We start from the raw sequence: 20716 nt of genomic DNA, 5'->3' as shown, positions 1-20716 counted from the left end.
TTGCAGATTTCATGTGCACCCACTGCAGACAAGCCCTAGCCTACCAAAAAATGAAAATAAAAACAAATCTGATAAGAGGAAACATTATAAGGATGGATATTCCTGGTAAACTCTTTAAAAATGATCTTTGGATGACTTCCAAATTCTTCCAAAGTCTGTACCAGGGCAGGCAATTTATGACACTGGTTGTTTCATGCTGGGGTAAGGGCAGAAGGGAGGTAAGAAATTAACACTTATTGAGTAGCTACCATATGAATATCCTCCTTTAAGCCTCACCCCCATACCATAAGATAGGTAATTAGTAAGACCATTTTATAGATCTTGAGTTCAAGATGGTGAACGAACTTAAGCTCACACTAGAAATTATGAGGTCAGGTCTGTCAGACTCCAAAATTTGTGTGTAATCCAATATTTTATGCCCCACATCAATCTCCACTCAATGAATCATTCATTTCTCCTTCCCTCTCCCGTTTCTTTATTTTATCTATAATTAGGATCCAGGTCTCTCTTGCTCAAAAAACACTTGAGGAAGGACACAGGAAAGAAGGAATAAAAACAGGTCCAGGCAGGCCATGGGTCTTCCAGGGCCTGGCATTTGGAGGCTGGAGGTTCCTAAAAACTAATATGGGAACTCACACCTGCAATTATTATAATATTTATATAACACCATTTTTTATTCTCTTTCATTCTTTCAACTCTTTGGAGTCCACGAAGAGTGTATGCAGATTAGAACTTACCAACCAACCAAAGTCTAAATGAACAGGAGAATGAATCTGAAGTCACCATAATTATGGCTAACATTTTTTTTTTGACCTACATGTCAACTCTCTGCCTGGCATTTATCTAATCATTTCATGTAAATTAACTCAGAGAATCTCCATAGCAACGATATGAGGCAGATACTGTTATCCCCGCAATACATATGAGCACCAAGGCTCAGAGGTGAAGTCATGTGGCCGGCCAGGATCATTCAGCCGATACAAACTGAAGCAGCTAGCTTCAGAGCCCATGCTCAAATCTACCATGTTAGTCCCCAGCAGTTAAGGACAACCCATAAACTATGTCTACCCTAGACTTCAGCCACATCTGTTTGAGAAGGCTTTTTCTGAAAAAATAAGGAGTCCAGAAAAAAAGAGAAGTGGAGTTATCCAAGTCCTGTCCAAACATGACAAGTCAGTGTCAGGAAGGGGTAGAAGCTTCACATACAGCTGTCCATGAAACCATATTCCAGCCCAGCCCTCAAAGACCCACGTGCACCCTGTCAATGGAGGGTAAAAAATGGCAGATGCATTTGTTACCACAGGCAGCACCTTGATGCAGACATCATCCTCCTTCTCATGGGTGCTGGCCAGCTGGGCACAGACAGCAGATGGCAGGAACAGCAGCAGAACTGGAGGCAGAACTGCTGTTGTCTGTATCCCCTGAGCTGAGAAAGCCAGAGCCGGAGCAGCAGAGACAGCAGAAGCCTTGGGTTACCAGTAGGAGAGCAGACATGCTCACCAGTCCTTTAAGAAGGGCTGACATTGCCATAGAATGCATGAGGTAGAGACAGAGAAATTCTTATTTTACCTCTATCGTCAAGACCCTACTTTTAGCTCAGGCTGGTGTAATCTGAAAAGTACAGTGATCTCTATCCAGAAAAAATAGAAACAGCAGATAGGCATATATATACACACACATACACAGGTGTTTGTGTATGTGTATAGACACGTGTGTACTCATGTCTTCATTTATGAATCCAGTGAGTGTGTACATTTTCTTCTCTACTGAGTCACTGAGTCATTTGAAAAAGTAGAGAAAAGACTCTTAACTCTTGATTTCTTCAATTTTCCTAAATGGAGAACTTTTTAGAAGAGTGTTTCAGGAGAGAACCACTGGAGCAATCCTCTGGGACTCATAAAATGCATGGCGCCTATTTTTAAGACCTCACAGCAACAGCACTCCCCACCCCCCACACACATTGCTACAGCCCTCTGCCTTGATGTTCTTTCGATTCTCAGGGGTGCCTGCTTCACACTCCCAAACTGTCTGTAATTCCCTTTAGCTAAGGACTAGATGACTTGTCTATTTCCCTCCCATTCCAGTGTCCAGCAAACAGCAGAGCCCAGCAAGCCTTTACTCCACATTTGGAGGCTGAGAATTGAGGAGTAGACTCTGTCCATGCCATCTCCCGTGCCCTTGCCTGCTTCACCCCTAGGAACCAAAATTTCCAATTCTGAACTGATCTGTGGAGATGGAGTGAGCCAAGACCATGGAATCAGTGTTGAAAGATCCCATGGAGGTCACTTGTTCCATCATTCACTCAGCAAATATTAATTGAGCACTTAGAGAATGCCAGGCAATTCTTAAAACTTGATAGAAGGTCAATCAAGGGGATTAGCTGCTTCCTTGGTTGTCAGTCTCATCTCTTTCTGTGTAGCTCTCAATCATTAGAAGTTTCATTCTGTATTAAGCCAAAAATCTTTCTCCTCATAACTTATCCCCTTTTATTTGGATATTACACTGCATTGGAATTAAACTGTGAGGATTTAAATGCAAAAACAAAACCTAAAATGTATGGGCAGGGGAATATAGATGAACACATAATCTTAGGTCAAGAGAGATTTTTTTATATGACACCAAAGAAAAATTAAGTAAAATGTTGATGAGTTTGCCAGTATAATACCTGAAATGCACATACACTAAATCAAAGGCAAGAAGTAAACTGAAAAGAAGTATTTGCAACCTAGATGGCAGAAAAAGGGCTAATAGTCTTAACATTTAAAACTTATAAAGCAACTAAGAAAAGGAAAATATCAGCAGAAAATAAGCAAAAGACACAACTAGGTAATTCATAATATTTAAAATGTCAAATATAAAAGAAAAAATATTTAACTTCACTAATAATTCAAAACATATAAATTAAAGCAAGTTACCACATTTCACATATAAATCTGGCAAGATATTTCAACATCATAGTGCCCAGTACTGGGGAAAATATGGTGAGATAGAGATACTCTCACATATTGGTGGGGTAGCCTCGGGAATGATTTGCCCAGACACATCAAAAACAAACCAGCAAACCAGTAAATCAAAACCATCAAAATATTCATAATCCTTTGAATTCTATACCTTTTACTTCTAGGGCTTTATAGTAAGAAAATACTCAAGGACGTATAGAAAAATTTATTTCCAAGGCTGTGCATCCCAGGGTTTGTTGTATTACAGAAAAATTGAGGGAAAATCAACATACAAAACAGAATTTTATGAATAAATTATAGTAAATTTATAAAATAGAATATTTTACAACACTCAAAAATGTCATTATGGAAAAGTATTTAATGACTTTAAAAGTTATTTACAATATTAAATTATATTAAAAAGTCAAGTTGTGGCCAAGTGCAATGGCTCGCACCTGTAATCCCAGCACTTTGGGAGGCTGAGGCGGGAGGCTTCCTTGAGCCCAGGAGTTTGACACCAACCTGGGCAAAATAGAGAGACCCCACATCTACAAAAAATTTGAACATTAGCCAGGTGTGGTGGCGGACTCCTGAGGTCCTAGCTACTCAGGAGGCTGAGGTAGGAGGATCACTTGAGCCCAAGAGGTTGAGGCTGCAGTGGGCCGTGATCATGCCACTGTACTCCAGCCTGGGCAACAGAGCAAGACTCTGTTTCAAAAAAAAAAAAAAGGCCAAGTTGCAAATACATATTTTCAAAAATACAATTATAAATATACCTTGAATACATGCTTAGGGAAAAGAAATAGAAGGTTATAACCTAATGGATTAACAGATCATTGTCAGAAATGGGATTAAGTCATCTCCATACAGGCAGCTCTCTCTCTACCTCTGCCTCTCTTTCTCACTCCTATTTGTAAATTTTCAAGTTTTTTGCAATGGATATGAGTTTCTTTTCTAACAACAGCACTTTGTACTGTAAGCTTTAGTATTTTGGGGCAGCTTTGACACACAATTAGTCCATGTTAAGTCTTTAATAAAAAATACAACTCAGACATTTTCTCTTGAACTTGGACAGTTGGCTTTTTGAAGCTAAATGCCAGCCTTTAAACTATCCCTGCAGAACGCCATCATTTTCACTCTGAGTTCCAGTCTTCTGGGTAGGGTCTTTCAATGCCTGTTGCTGTCATGAGATGCCTGAGCATCCTGGCATTGCACCTTTGGGAAATTTAATAAGCATGCTTTTCCTTCCCTCCTCCACTAACTGTGGGTACAGAATAGAGGATGGGCCCCTATGGGGTCTTTCCCCTGTGTCAGTCCTGCATGGGCAGTGGGCCTGGAAGGATGAGGGGCGGAACAGTTTACCATACCAACAGGCAGGGAAAACAAGGATCAGAATGGTAGAGGAGAGGAAACGGTACCAAAACAGAGATTACAGGGAGGAGACACAGAAGCACATTCTGCCTCCAATCTGATTACACTGCCAAAGAAATAAGACCTCTGGGGCCAGCTCTCCTGGCTGCCTGCCTTGTCCACAGGCCCAGGCACTGTGACCGACCCACACTGCATCACTCACTTAAGTGGCATCGATATCTGACAGACAGAGCACCGAGTCCTGGCCCCTTGTGTCCCTAATGTAGTTAGAGTTGGAGAAATTATTCATCAGAGAATAGACTAAAGCGGTTAGCGTCCCCTGGATGCATTAGGGTCAGGTCCTGTCGGCCTCAGCAAAGCACCTCTGTGTGCTTATCCTGAAAACCCCTGAGCTGGCTCCACACTGGTGCCCTCGTCGCTCATCTCCAGAACCACAGCCAGTCCCGTGACTCACTGCCATGCTGTCTCTTCGCAGCCCCTTTCCTCCCTGTTACCTTCCAGAACTCTTCCGGGCCCCTTGCCTCCCTCAGCCCTGGGAGCTCAATCCTCAGCTAAGAAGCAAGGTGCTCCCAGTTGCTGTCCCCACTCTTAGCCCTCGCCCCCAATGTTCCCGGTTCCCAGGCATCTCCATTTGTCCTTCCTGTCCTTTAGGGTCCAGCGGCAGCCACCTTCTCCTGAAGTCTTCCCAGCTCTCACTAGCCAGAAGTACTAGTGCTCACGGGGCGTTTTGTTTTATTTCTCTCTAGCATTTCCCAGACAGTCGGGGGCGAGGTAAGGATGCGGAGAGCCATTGAGAAGGAGGATGTCAGCTCCTGCAGGGAGGGAAGAACACCACTTCCTGCACTCCCATGCTTTGCACAGAGCACAAAACCACGTGCATGGGCTTGGAGTGCATTGCCTTGACTTTCCAAGGTTCTCATTCCCCATTAAAAAGAAGGGTTTTATCAACAGTCTCAACAACCCTTATTACATAAACATCTACCTACCTAATACTCTGAAGTGTGAGGTGAGGAAAAGATCCCTACTTGACAAAAGAAACCATAATTATCACAATTATTGTTATAAATCAACTTCATTTACTATGCAGGGGCTATGAAACGGCCTCTTCTATGTTCTCTGAGTATGGTTTCTCATCTTCACAATAATTCCACAAGGTAAGTCCTGACTCTTCAGAAGTTCAGTGATGTGCCAGAAGTCTAAGGACGCGAAATGTATGAAGTCAAGATTTAAACCACAGACCTAACTCCATATCCATATTCTCTCCATTATTCAGTGTTCCTTGGTAAATGTTAGGACTCTCGCTGCAGACTGTGAGCGACTGGGCTGTACTTAGGAGTGTTTGTTGGAGTAGAACAGCCTCGAGGTTAAGAACAGGGTTCTGGCCGGGCACGGTGGCTCACACCTGTAATCCCAACACTTTGGGAGGCTGAGGCGGGCAGATCACAAGGTCAGGAGATCAAGACCATCCTGGCCAGCATGCTGAAACCCCATCTCTACTAAAAATACAAAAATTAGCTGGATGTGGTGGCGTGCACCTGTACTCCCAGCTACTTGGGAGGCTGAGGCAGGAGAATTGCTTGAACCAGGAAGCGGAGGTTGCAGTGAGCAGAGATTGCACCACTGCACTCCAGCCTGGTGATAGAGCGAGACTCCATCTCAAAAAAAAATTTTTTTATAAAAGAATAGGGTTCTGCAGCCAGGCTGACCAGGTTGAAATCCTGGCTCTGCCATTTGCCAGCTGTGTGTCCTTGTTCAAGACATTCACCTTCATAGCTGAACTTCCTCAGCTGTAAAACAGCAAGGTGGCTCCATGAAATCCCACTCTTCCAGTCCTATGCACCTGGTACTTCTTAGCCATGAGCCCACTAAACCCTAAGCACAGCCTATGAAGATAAAATCAGTTTGACAGGGAGGCTCATGAGGTGAAGGGCTGAAAAGTGTTTTGAAACTACTGCAAGTTGGAAGATCCCGCAGAAATTTTTTTAAATATCCAAAAGTATCCTGTAAGTAATTCGAAAGTGATTTTCAGACACAACAGGTTTACCAATTTTCCTAGGTTTACCAATTTTCCTAGCATCCCTGCCTGCTGAGAAAGGGTAGTCAGGGAATGAGACACTGAAAAGAGCCCTGCGTTCTCAATAACTCATTTCGGACCCTTCTTTGAACAGGTGCTCAATGCCAGGAGATAGAAGTTCAAATGCCTCAGCCCACCCTTTATGAATCTTATCAAGCTAAGAGTCCAGCCACTTCCCACATTAACCTTCCGTTTCTGCATATTGCAAGCTTCTACTCATCTTCAATACCCCACTCCAATGTCCCTGCTCAGTAGAGCTTTCACTGATCTCTGTAGGGTGAGATCATTGTTACCACATCCCTGTTGCCACAGTACTTTGTACAATTGTCTACCACAGCCCTTCTTACATTCCATGCTAGTTAAAGGTTTACGTATCTGCCTCCACTGTTAGTTGTGAATAGTGAGCTGGGCAAGGGTCAGGGTCATGTCCTGGTCAACTTTTAATTTTAAATCTCTAATACCAGGTACATATCAAATACCAAGTCAATATTTTTGAATGCAACATATAGATTAATAGATAAGCTTAAATATTAGTAAAAGAAAAAAATCACCCTGGCTAAGTAAATAATAGCTCCTTCATCAATGTCATCATTGTCAAGACCATTAAGATCCCAGCAATACAGCCTCTGTAAGTGAAAAACATAAGCAAGAAAACAGAATTGAAAAACATAATATCTTTCCCAAGATAAGATTTTTAAATATTCAGGTCCTATTTCTAACTCAGAAAACCCTCTGTGGATAATTTTCTTGCATTGTTCTCCTAAATGGTCAATGGTACTCAAGAGGCTTTCTTGGAGGTCTGAGATGGAGCTATTTTCCTCACATGATCAATCTCTTCACAATGAAATTTCAAAAGCACACAGGCCATTTGAAGGTTGACTCCTGCTTTGGGGCAACACTGAAGATTGCGTTCACAGGGAAGGCACACAGTGGGCTCCTGGTAAATATTTGCAGCACAGTAAGTGTTTATTGTATGAGGCGCTCTCCTGTGGTGCTGCTTGAAGTCAACTATTCACAGGCCTCTGATCTAACCACCTCAGTTATAAAGGAACAGGCAATGTTGCAAGGAAGAAAAGCCTTCGGTCAGTCTACCCAAGTTTAAGTCCTGGCTCTGACACTAACAAGCTGGGTGACTTCAGGAAAATCACTTGCCTCTCTGGGTAACAATTTCCTCATCTGTAAAATAAGAGTATTTTCCCCTGCCTTGTAGAGGCTCTGCAAGATCAATACTTCATAAGGTATAGTAGACCCCCTTATCCTTACTTTCACTTTCCACAGTTTCAGTTACCTGAGATCAACTGCAGTCTAAATATAGGCTGTATATAGTATCATTGATATTTTGTGAGAAAGACCACATTTACATTACTTTTATTGCACTGTATTATTATAACTGTTCTATTTCATTAGTTATTTTTGTTAATCTCTTACTGTGCCTAATGTATAAATTAAAGTTCATCATAGGCGTGTATGCTTAAGAAAAAGTGTAGTATATGTAATATTTCGTACTATCTGAGGCCTAAAGCACCCACTGTGTGTCCTTGGAACACGTCCGCCTCAGCTAAGTGGGGAACAGCTATATGTCAGATAGACCTGACATGGTGGTGAGTGGATATCTGTAGTGTATACAGACTGCGCTTCTGTGGCTTTGCTAGATTTCTTTTCTGACCCTCAGCTTTGGGACCCAGAATTTTATTTGTATCTATCTCACAAACATCCAAAACAAGAGGATGAAGAAAGAGCAGAGAATAGAATTGAAGGATTAACTCTATGGCAGAAAAGGTGCCTTGTCTGAACTAGAGACAGGGCCAAGGGAAAGCCTCTGGGAAAACCATCTCTCCCACATGAGATGCTGAGTATGACATGGGGAAATATTAACAGAAAAATTCCGAGAGAGTGGGACGTCTGACTTCTGAGCAGTAACCTTTGTTGCGCTAACAACGAAAAAGAATTAAATGTGGGTGATGTTGAGAAAGGCAAGAGGATTTTTATCCGGAAGTATTCCCAATGTCACACCATGGAAAAGGGAGGCAAGCACAAGACTGGACCTCATCTCCATGATCTCTTTGGGTGGAAGACAGGTCAGGCTGCTGGATTCACTTACACTGAAGCCAATAAAAACAAAGACATCATCTGGGGAGAGGATACACTGATGGAATATTTGGAGAATCCCAAGAAGTATATCCCTGGAACAGAAATAATCTTTGTCGGTATTAAGAAGAAAGGAGAAAGAGAAGACTTAATAGCTTATCTCAAAAAAGCTACTAAAGAGTAATAATTGGCCACTGCCTTATTTATTATGAAATAAGTGTCTCATGACTTTTTTATGTGTACCATACTTTAATAGATCTCATACACCAGAATTTACATCATGAATGACTGACAGAATATTTTATTGGGCAGTCCTGATTTAAAACTAAGACTGGCTTGTGGTTAAATGAGTATGTTCAGTTTTTGGATTTTAATAGTAATTCCAATTTAGCAAATTCCATCACTGTTTACCCCTTCTAAAGATATGATTAGACTTTGTTAGTAATGGTAAATTTTTCACAAAGATGGTGAGTGCCATCTTAAAACTTACTGGAGATTGGTTTTATATTTAGAATTATATAACTGGTTATGTGAATATCTTTAAATATGGGGAAAATTCCTTCACTGTCTCAGAACCAAGCAAGATTCACCTGTGTTTTGTGTTCATTTGCCCCTTAAAGGCAAGGGTTGAAGATAAATGGGTAGCAATGGCTACTTTATATTTTTGGCCTTAACTATGCCAATCTAATTAGAATTCCTTGTATTTAAAATTTTTCCTTTTACTTATTGAAAGACATTTTGTGTGGTTTATGTGTAATATCATAAATTATTTAACACTTCACACATTTTATAGATGATCTATAAGGTCACATGCTTTTAAAATAGTAGCCAATTAAACTTCGCTCTTGGATTCTTTACAATCTAAGTCAAACTAAGTTATAATTTAGGATTGTCTTTAAACAGACCTTCAGAAACAAAACTGTACAACTGCTGTGTATTTGTGATTGGGAATGGTGCTTCTACCAACTTAAAAGGATTAAAGTAGGGGAGATATACACAAATTTAAAAAAAAATCCATTTATTTTGTTTATATAAAATTTGACAAAGTTCCTTTCTTTATGGTAACCAGTTACTATTTGTGCCCAATGTTATGCAAATGCACATTATCAAATATCTGCTAGTTTCACCAAGCTATATGTCACTATGCATACCGAATCTTCATAACGTGTTGCTTATTTGTTGAAGTCAGATAGTTTTTATTTAAAAAAATTAAAAGATGTGTTGGCTCTTGTTCCTGCTGATATCCGTGACCAAGAAAAGAGCAACTTTAAACATATATATATATATATGTGTGTGTGTGTGTGTGTATGTGTATATATATATATATGCATATACATATATATAGTTATATATGTATATGGTTTTATATATAATAGGTATAATTATATATATATATGGTTATAATATATATAAAACTATATATATGGCTATACCTATTAGGATGGCAATTAACCAAGAAAAATGGAAAATAACTAGTGTTGGCAGGGAAATGAAGAAATCGGAACATTTGTGCTTTGCTGGTAGGAATGTAAAATAGTGCATCCATGGCCCACAGACACTGTATAGCACCTACACAATCAAGTTTACAAAACAGCCAGCTAATAACATGATGACAGGATCAAAATCTCACATATCAATATTAACCTTGAATGTAAATGGTCTAAATACCTCCACTTAAAAGACAGGGAGTGGCAAGTTGGATAAAAAAAAATAAGACCCAGCTGTCTGCTGTCTTCAGAAGACCTATCTCACATGTAACAATACCCACAGGCTCAAAGTAAAGGAATGAAGAAAGATCAATCAGGCAAATAGAAAACAAGACAGAGCGGGGTCACTATTCTTATATCATGTAAGGACTTTAAACGAACAACAGTGGAAAAGGACAAAGAACAGTATTACATAATGATAAAAGGTTATATTCAACAAGAATATAACTATCCTAAATATACACACACCAAATATTGGAGTACTAGATTCATAAAGCAAGTTCTCCTAGATCAATAAAAAGACTTAGCCACACAATAATAGTGGGAGGCTTCAACAACCCTCTGACAGTGTTATATAGATCATGAAGGCAGAAAACCAATGAAGAATCCTAGACCTAACCTTATCACTTGACCAATTGGACCTAATAGACAGCTACAGAATACTCCACCCAACAATCATAGAATATACATTTTTCTCATCTGCACATGGGACATATTCTAAGATCAACCATATGTTCAGCCATACCGCAAGTCTCAATAAACTCAAAAAAATCAAAATCATACCAAGCACATTCTCAGACCACAATGCAATAAAAATAGAAATCAATACCAAGAAGATCTCCTTGGATGACTTTTGGGTAAACAATGAAATTAAGGTAGGAATCAAAAAAATTTTCAAAAGTGATGAAAACAGAGAAACAACATACCAAAATCTTTAGGATATAGCTAAAGCAATGTCAGAGGAAATATTAGAGTGCTAAATACCTACATTAAGAAGTTAGAAAGATCTCAAACCAATAATCTATCATCACAGCTAGAACTAGAAAAGTAAAAAATAAGATAAAATAAAGCTAGCAGAAGAAAAGAAATAACAAAAATCAGAGCAGAACTGAATGAAACCAAGATGCAAAAACTCCACACAAAAGATCAATGGAACCAAAGTTTGGTTTTTTGAAAGGTTAAACAAAATTTATACACCACTAACGAGATTAACACCAAGAAAAGAGAGAAGATTCAAATAAGCACAGTCAGAAATGACAAAGATGACATTACAACCAACACCACAGCAACACAAAAGATCCTCAGAGATCATTAGGAAATCTCAAAGAAATGGATAAATTCCTGGAAACACACAACTTTCCAAGATTGAATCAGGATGAAATTGAAAGCCTACCAATAACAAGTTCCAATATTGAATCTGTAATAAAAAGAAAAAACTACCAGCCAAAAAAATGACCTAGACCAAATGGATTCACAGGCAAATTCTACCAGGCGTACAAAGAAGAGCTGGTACCAATCCTACTGAAACTATTCCCAACATTGAGGAGGATCTCCTCCCTAATCCATTCTACAAAGTCAGCATCATGCTGATACCAAAGGCCGGCAGAGACACAGGAAAAAATACTCCAGACCTATATTCCTGAAAAACATAGATACAAAAATCCTCAAGAATATAGTAGTAAACTGAAGTCAGCAGCATATCAAAAAGATAATTCATCACAATCAAGTAGCCTTTATTCCCAGGATAAAAGGTTGGTTTGATATACAAAAATCAATAAATGTGATTCACCGTATAAACAAAATTAAAAACAAAAACCATGTAATCATCTAAGTAGATGCAGAAAAAGCTTTCAATAAAATCCAATATTCCTTTATGATACAAACACTCAACAAACTAGGCAGCAAAGGAACGTACTTCAAAATAATAAGAGCCATCTATGACAGACTCACAAACAACGTGATACTGAATGGGCAAAAGCTGAATCCATTCCACTTGAGAACTGGAACAAGACAAGAATGCCTACTTTCCTGCTCAACACAGTACTGGAAGTCCTAGTCAGAAGGCTCAGGGAAGAGAAAAAAATAAAAGGCATCCAAATAGGAAAAAAAGTCAACTATCTCTCTTCACTGATAATATGATTGTATACATAAAAAAACTCTAAAGACTCCATCAAGTGGCTCCTAGAGTTGAGAAATGACTTCAGTAAAGTGTCAAAATACAAAATCATTGTACAAAAATCAGTAACATGCATATATACCAATAATGTTCAAGCTGAGAACAAAATCAAGAATGCAATTCTATTCACAATAGCCCTTAAAAAACTAAAATACTGAGGAATACAGCTAACCAAGGAGGTGAAACACCTCCACAAAGAGAATTACAAAACACTGCTGAAATAAATCAGAAATAACACAAATAAATGGAAAAATATCCCATGCTCATGGATTAGAATAATCAAAATTATTAAAATGGCCATACTTCCCAAAGCAATTTACAAATTCAATATTATTGCTGTCAAGCTACCGATGTCATTTTTCACAGAATTAGAAAAAACAGTATTCTAAAATTCATATAAAACCAAAAAGAACCCAAACAGCCAAAACAATTCTAAGCAAAAAGAACAAAGGCAAGTGTCATATTACCTGACTTCAAACTATACCACAAGACTACAATAACCAAAATAGCATGGTACTGGTACAAAAATGCATACACTGATGGAACAGAATAGAGAACCCAGAAATAAACCTGCACACCTACAGTCATCTGATCTTCAACAGAGTTGACAAAAATAAACAATGGAGAAAAGACTCTGTTCATAAATGCTGTTGAGATAACTGGCTAACCACATGCAGAGAAATGAAACTGGACCCCTACCTATCACCATGTATAAAAATTAACTTGAGATGGATTAAAGACTTTAATGTAAATTTTCAAATTATAAAAATTCTAGACAAAAAAACCTAGAAAATACCCTTCTCTATATTGGCCTTGGCAAATAATTTATGGCTAAGTCCTCAAAGCAAATGCAACAAAAATAAAAACTGACAAATGGAACCTAATTAAACTAAAGAGCTTCTGTACAGCAAAAGAAACTATAAAGGGAGTAATAAGACAACCTGTAGAATGGGAGAAAATATTCACAAACTATGAATCCAACACAAGTCTAATATCCAGAAACCATTCGAAACTTAACAAGCAAAAAACAAATAACCCTGGTAAAAATTGGGCAAAGGACATGTACAGACACTTCTCAAAAGAAGACAGATAAGCAACCAACAAACATATGAAAACTTTTCATCATGACTAATCATCAGAGAAATGCAAATAAAAACCACAATGAGATACCATCTCACACCAGTCAGAATGCCTTTTGTTAAAAAGTCAGAAAGTAATAATTGTTGGTAAGGGTGTAAAGAAAAGGGAACACCTATACACTGTTGGTGGTAATGTCAATTAGTTCAGCCACTGTGGCAACTAGTGTTGAGATTTCTCAAAGAACTGAGAGTTGAACCACCATTCAACTCATCAATCTCATTACTAGATATATACCCAAAGGAAAATAAATCTTTCTACCAAAAAAAATACATGCACTTGTATTTTCATCACTGCACTATCCACAAGAGCAGACATGGAATCAAACCAGGTGGCCATCAACAGTGGATTAGATAAAGAAAATGTGATACGTATACATCATGGAATACTACATACTCATAAGAAAGAATAAAATCATGTCCTTTGCAGCAACATGGATGCAGTTGAAAACCATTAACCTAAGAAAAGTAACAGAGAAACAGAAAACCAAATACTGCATGTTCTTACTTATAAGTGGGAGCTAAACATGGTCATAAAAATGAGAACTTATATATATATATATATATATGTATATATAATACATAATTATATATATATGTTATATACTTATATACTTTTATATATACATTATATATACATATATACATTATATACTGTATATATACACTTTTATATATACAGTATATATTATATAAGTATATATTATATATACAGTATATATAAGTATATATTATAGATACATTTTATCCAATATAAGTATATATTATACATAATGCATCTCAGTGACAACACAGTGATGGGGATGGTTCTCAATTTCCCTTTAATTGTTTCAATATAATAGCTGGCAAACTGGCAATGAAGGACACTTCCCAAGCTGGCCAACTTTAGTTCCCTTCTGGAGACCTGCACTTGGAAGATTCTGAAGGGACATGATTTTCAATCCCTCCTCTGAAGTGTCCGAAACCTTGCCAACAGAGTTGGCAAAATGTGGAACTAGGCCATTCTCCTGAGCGTGGGACTTCTCTGGACTGAAAACAACCCCACCCTGTAGTCCTGTCCTGAGTTTCCATGTCCGGCCACAAAAATGACCTGCTGGGGCTCCTGAAGATGGCATTGGGTAACCAGAACCAAGTCAACAAACTGGGGTTATCAGCTTAATAGTTTAACTGGCTGACTCTCCCAGAAAACATATTTGCATTTTCACTGTGCTTTCTGGAGACAATAGTTTAAATCAAAGGAGCAAATCCCTTCTTTCAACAAATATTTGTTGATTAGGGGACACACAGCTACATAATACTTTTCCTTTCAAGAATATACAGTTCACATGCTGCAGGTAGCTGTAGTTAAGGTCTGAGTTAACCTGCCCCAGTCGAGAGAACAGAAAGCTGGGTGGCCACAGAGTAGAACCAAGGGCTTGTCTCTGAACACTGGTCACTTGCTCATAAAAGACACTCTTGGACTCTGAGCATTGGTCCCCAGGCTTTTGTAAAGGAAACTCTGGCTGTAAAGGCCTTTTCTGTTCTAAATTGAAATTGAAATTCACCAGCTCAGCTCCAGCCACACAAGCCTCTCAGGTTACCCACCTGAACCACAGTCTCCACAGGATTGACGGGTAAATAACACGGCCTTCCCGCCCAGTTAATCTCATAGGTTGCCAGAACAAAGGCGAGGCATCTGCAGCTTTCCTCCTTGGTGTGTTGTGGTTATTGGATTACCCCCCACGTTCCCAGATAAATTCCCTTGACTTAAAACTTAACCTTTGAAACAAACTGAAATTCATTCCCAAGTGAGCTGCAGTAAGGCCCAAGAGGCACCTTGCTTTAAGCTGGCTAAAAGTAGGCATAGCACACACATCCCAAGGTGGCTCTTGGTCCAAGTGGGTGAGGGGTTCACTGCTCAGCACCCTTAAAGGAGGCAGGAAAGAACAGGGAAGGCGAAGGAGGAGCTATGGCAACCTGTCGCGACTCTGCCCAGCCCCTCAGGTAGCTCAGGCCCTGCCAGGCCCCGACAACAATTCTAGCACAAAGGACTCAAGATTCTCTAATAGAAGCATGAGAGAGAGGACTGAAAGGGAACGCTGGGATCAGGGCAGGACCCCCGCTACCCACATAGCTGACTGAATAAGCCCCCCCAAGAGCATGAGAGTAGCTGCCCACTCTTACGTACTCAGGTGGGTCAAGCAAGTGCTGCATGCTTTATGGGCATTAATGCATTTAATTTTCAAGTAAGGCAGAAATTACCCTTTTCTCTTTATAAATGATGGAACTGAGACACAAGGAGGTAGACTGCCTGTGAGAAAATAAAGTGATAGCTTCCATCAGATCCAAGTAACAGGCTGAAAACATTTTTCAGAGGCTCAATTCAGAGAACTCCTTTCACCCACTAGTCCATGAAGTGTTTCTCATTTTGCCAGTTTAAAGTGGTTGCTTTTTGGGAGGCCAAGGTGGGCAGATCACGAGGTCAAGAGATTGAGACCATCCTGGCCAACATGGCAAAACCCCATCTCTACTAAAATGCAAAAGTTAGCTGGGCATGGAGTCACATACCTGTAGTCTCAGCTACTTGGGAGGCTGAGGCAGGAGAATTGCTTGAACCCAAGAGATGCGGGCTACAGTGAGCCAAGATCATGCCACTGCACTCCAGTCTGGCACCTGGCGATAGAATAAAACTGTCTAAAAAAAAAAAAAAAGTGGTTGCTTTTCCAAAGCTCCCAACCTAGAACACTTTCCCCTGCCTCTGCCCTTTTTAGTACAGATGTGAACACCCTTAATACCCCTCTGGACTGGCCTTGGACGTCCTTGTCCATTGTGGATCCCAACTGCATTGAGCCCAGTGCTGGAGCCAGACACACATGATGACATATGGAAGACATAAGAGGAAACCATGAGCAAACAAGATGTTTTGCAGAATGTTCTTCTCACGGATGCTAACGGTGAGAAGACGACCAAGTACCCTGTCCCCATCCTCCAGGCCAGAGGGCTGGCAGGGTTGACCTTTGCCTATTGTATCTACCTAACACCAAGGCTGGACCTCGCATCCTATAAACCCACGTATTTTCTTAGTCTTATGGAGGCGTTTGCCTTGAAAATATCCAACAGCTGTGCATTCCACAGTCAATTGTACATTAATCACACATCATAGGGGAAAATGCCATCATCGCTTCCAAATCTGCTAATGTGCAGACAGGCACCCAGTTTCTGAGCTGCAAGGGAACAGAGACAGGTCTCCAAATTCCAGCTGGCCCCTTTTGGCTTGCTGTGAAGCCTCAGACATCCGGCTAGGAAGATTGGCAAATGCTCTGTCCCTTAGCTGTGGCGTGCGTGATTACAGAAAGGTTTGAGCACCACTTGACAAAGCCTCACTTGCTCTCTCCAGCCCTGCAGTGGTCTGAGACGCCCACCTCAACTCACCTCTTTTCCTTCTTTTTTTCTCTTTCTTTTTCTTTCTTTCTGTCTGTCGCTCTTTCTGGCTCTCTCTTTCTCTCCCACTCCAACAATTCGGGGCAGTGTAAGTAAAAAAAAAAAAAAGAAAGAAAGAAAAGACTGGAAACATTAATTTTTAACAGTTCCTATTTGCTGAAGACCTATTAGGCACCAGGGACTTTGCACACACTGATTCTAAGCCTTATCAAGGCTCTGCCAGCTGAGCGGTATTATCCCCATTTGCAAATGAAGCAACCGAAGCAAATGGAAATTCAGTGACTTTCCCAAGTCATGCAGCTGGGAAGTGCCAGAGCCAAGATTCAAACCCTGATCTGGTTGCTTCTCTCCTGACACAATATTTTCTGTCCCATACTCCTATAGGGTTCTCCTACTGGCCCCGGGTGATTGCCTGGGTCAGCTTCCTTAAGCCCAGAAATGAAAGATGACTCACTAGACAGGCCAGGCCAGCTCAGGGTGGAGCAGGGGGCAGCGGGGAGGAAGGAGGAGGAAGGAGGGCTGGCAGAGCAGGAGAGACCTATGAGGGAGGTTTTGCAGAAGGAAACTGTTTGTTGTGAAACGTTTAATTATTGCACTTGGGGGTAATTTATTATCAGGGAAATTAAGTGATTCCATTAGCCTCCTGTCGCTTTCCAAAATAAATCTGTCAGGGCAGGGTGAGGGGGAAAAAGGAAATGAGAGCTTCTCTGTTCTAATTTGTTTTTCTACAGATTGCCAACTGGAGGTGCGGGCTCCATTGATCCATGGGAAGGGAGCTGGCAGCCGTCCTGGGTGAGCCTCTGCTACCCTCAGCCCCTCTGCAGCCACATTTCCATATCGGAACAAAACCCGAGCCCAGCTTGGGAAAGTGGGGCAAGTGCCCAGTCAATGCAGAAAGAGGCTAGAGGCCTGGGAACAAGAGACAGCTCTGCCACCAGCTGGATCTGGCACCTTGGACAACTCACTCCCCAGATAATAAATGAGGCTCTCAAATGGTAATGCCCATTCGCCCCAACCTCCTCTAAGCATCAGCTGCGCAAGCCTCCAATAATCCTGTGTCTCGGGTACCTTAACACAACAGTGGGCTTATAATAAAGAGTTCAATCAATGGCAGTGCTCTCCTTCTATCCTCACCATCAGATACTCTTGCTATCTCTGTCTAATAGATGTGGCTCTCAGGGAGCAAATTCTAGAGCCAGAACAGGAATCCAGGTCTGAGTCCTCAGCCAGCACACTAAGCCACTGCCCCACACTGTCATCTACTTCTGTGCATGCCCAGGGATTACTCTATGTACACCTCAATCGTCCACATGGTAGCAATGTAAAATCCTGCCTCTCTGGACTGTGGGCAATTGAAGACAGGTCACTGTTGTTTTATTCTTTATATCTGAACCAACCCAGGGCCTAAACAAATGAGAAAAAAAAAACACTTTATTACTTTTCTTAGCCCCAGTACTTAGCACTCAGCAGGCACCCAATATATATTTGTTGAATTAATTAATAATTCTGTAATATGAGATTTCTGACTTAGCTGAATGGATAACTAGATCTTAACTGAGGGAGAGGGCACTGTGCCTTTTTCATGGAAAATCTAAATGCATGGAAAGAAGAGAGCTAAGAATGGTCTGTAATTTTAGTAGGAAGAGGCCAAATTGTGCTCCCCTGCCTGAGAGCTTCAGTTTCCTTAGCAAGTCCACTGTGGCTCTGCAGAGATGAATGCCGTCAACCGATAAGAGTGCCAGAGGCCATGGGCCGCTGGGATCTTCTTCCCACAGATGCTCAGCTCTGGCCATGTCTGCAGGGGGCTGCAATCTTTCTCTTGGCAGTTTCCTGCTCATTTCCTCATCTATAACATGATAAGAGAGTAGCATCACTCAGCCCCTGGAGATGGAAGCAGGAAATGTAAGGTACTAAGATCTGTGTTCTGGCCACTGGCAGATCCAGACAACATGCAAGGTCTTCTGGAAGATTTAGCACCCACTGGGGCACTTCAAGACAGAGGCATCAAGCTCAATGCCAAGGGGACCCAATTCTGTCATCTCAGAGGCACCAAGACACATGACTGCCATTATCAAGATATTACCCCAGATCCCCAGTCAGGTCAGGTATAGCAAGGGTGAGTCTTCCCCACTCTAGCCCCAAGTCTGACTTCACCTCCAGTCCACGACTGCTGTTTGTTCCACAGATCCACAGCTGGAAGGAACACAACCCTAGACACATGGTCTGAGTCATTTTCTAAGTCAATAAATGGTCGCAACCAACCATTCGAACTGGCTGAAGATGTATCTACCAAGGGAGCCAATGAACACAAGCTGGGAGGGACATCAGATGCCTAACAAGTCCTGCATCCTGATTCCCACTCTCCCCACCAGGGATGGTAGGGCAGAGTGGGGATGCCATCCTATCTCTTGAGCCATCGCTGCCTGGGTCCCCCATCTATGAGCTAGATAGAGATCATCAAGTCAACTCCTCAAATCAATGTGTCCCAAACTTTCATGTGCACACAAATCACCTGAGACACTGTCAAAATGCAAATTTTGATATAATAGGACTAGGAAAGGGTCCAAGATTCTTCATGTCTAATAAGCTCTCAGGTGATACTGATGCTGCTGGTCTGCAGACCACACTTCTAGTAGCAGTGCCTTAAATTCTCTAAGTCTGTTTCATCTGTAAAATGGACTTAGTACTAGCTGCCTCACAAGGTTGTTGGAGAATTGATGCAATAACATATATGAAGCACTGCAGCAAGGCGTCTTGCACATAACGGGGCACGTACTGTACATGAGTTTGACCTTTCTTGCATTTCCCCACCACTCCAGCTGATCCCTGAGCCAATGGTTCTTGATTCTATTTGGCTAATAGACTCCTCTGAGAACATAATAAAAACGTGGGACTCTTTATCAGTCAGGATGGGCTAGGCTGCACAAGCACAATCTTCATGGTTTAACACAGCCAAAGATTAATTCCTGCTCCTGGTACATGTCCAGCATGGGTCAGTGGGTTCTCTGCTCACTGAAGTCATTCAGAGACTCAGACTGATAGAGGCTCTATCTCCATATACAGCCCGCAGTCATGATGCGATTGTGGTGGAGGGAAGGAACATGGTGAATCAAACACTCCATACACTCACTCTTACAGTGTCTGCCCCAAAGAGACACACATCCCTTCCACTCACTTTTCAGAGGCCAAAACAAATCCCAGGACAATGTCTAATTTAAAAGGGCCAAGGGAGTACAATTCTATCATTTGCCCAGAAGATGGAGAGCCAGAGGCATTTGGTGAAGAACATAGTGATTACCATCAATCTACTTCCCAGGGAAAAGAATGCAAATATACAAGAATGCCTGTAACTCCAAGAGATCCACAGACCTGCTCACTCCCCAAACCCTGTCCATCCTTAATACTGTCTGAATGTGACCAAGGAGATTTGGGGAGAAATGGTGTTCATGCATCAATGCAGCAAATGCAATTGACTGTCTACTCTGACCAGTAGCAACAAGATAGACCAGGTTCATGCTCTCATAGGACTTCTATTCTAGAGGGAATACAAACACGGTAATCAGGAAATTACAGCAGATAGTAAGTGCCCTCAAGGTAATGGACGTAGTGTGACGTAACGAAGAGTTACTGGGAGGTAGTAGGGACTGACTGCATCTGAACATGGAGAGGTCAGAGAGGGTCACTCTGACCAGTGAAACTCAAGGATGAGAAAGAGCCATACATGTGGTGAGCTAGAAGAAAATTATTCTAGACAAAAGAATAGCCAGTGCAAAGGCCCTGTGGCAGAAAGATATCAATATGCTGGATGAATAGGCGAAGGCCAGTGTGGCAGGGGCTTCGTGAATGAAGTGGTCGGTGATAGGAGACGTGGTAGGAGGCAAGTTCAGAGAGGTCAGTGGAGGGCTGCTGTGCAGCCCCTGGGCATGTGTTCATGCTGCCTGACACAGGTCCTTGGGTATCCTTCCCCCATGGCAAGGGGAGTCTGAGATAATCCTGAAGCACATGGGGAAAAGGTAGCTGTACTC

The 20716-nt window shown here is 41.2% G+C and overlaps 1 protein-coding gene across 1 annotated transcript; it reads left to right on the top strand.

The window, feature by feature from the left end:
• The first annotated feature begins 1369 nt into the window (after positions 1-1369).
• LOC120362510 (cytochrome c-like) lies at positions 1370-8656 on the top strand. The gene is made up of 2 exons (XM_039465056.1): positions 1370-1542; positions 8302-8656. The coding sequence occupies exons 1-2, from the start codon at positions 1370-1372 to the stop codon at positions 8654-8656; spliced, it is 528 nt and encodes a 175-aa protein (XP_039320990.1).
• Positions 8657-20716: the final 12060 nt, after the last annotated feature.

This window comes from Saimiri boliviensis, chromosome 12 (assembly GCF_048565385.1).
Source record: "Saimiri boliviensis isolate mSaiBol1 chromosome 12, mSaiBol1.pri, whole genome shotgun sequence".
NCBI classification, from domain to species: domain Eukaryota; kingdom Metazoa; phylum Chordata; class Mammalia; order Primates; family Cebidae; genus Saimiri; species Saimiri boliviensis.
The sequence above is the reverse complement of the archived record's forward strand: the minus strand, read 5'-3'. Positions and strand labels throughout refer to the sequence as shown.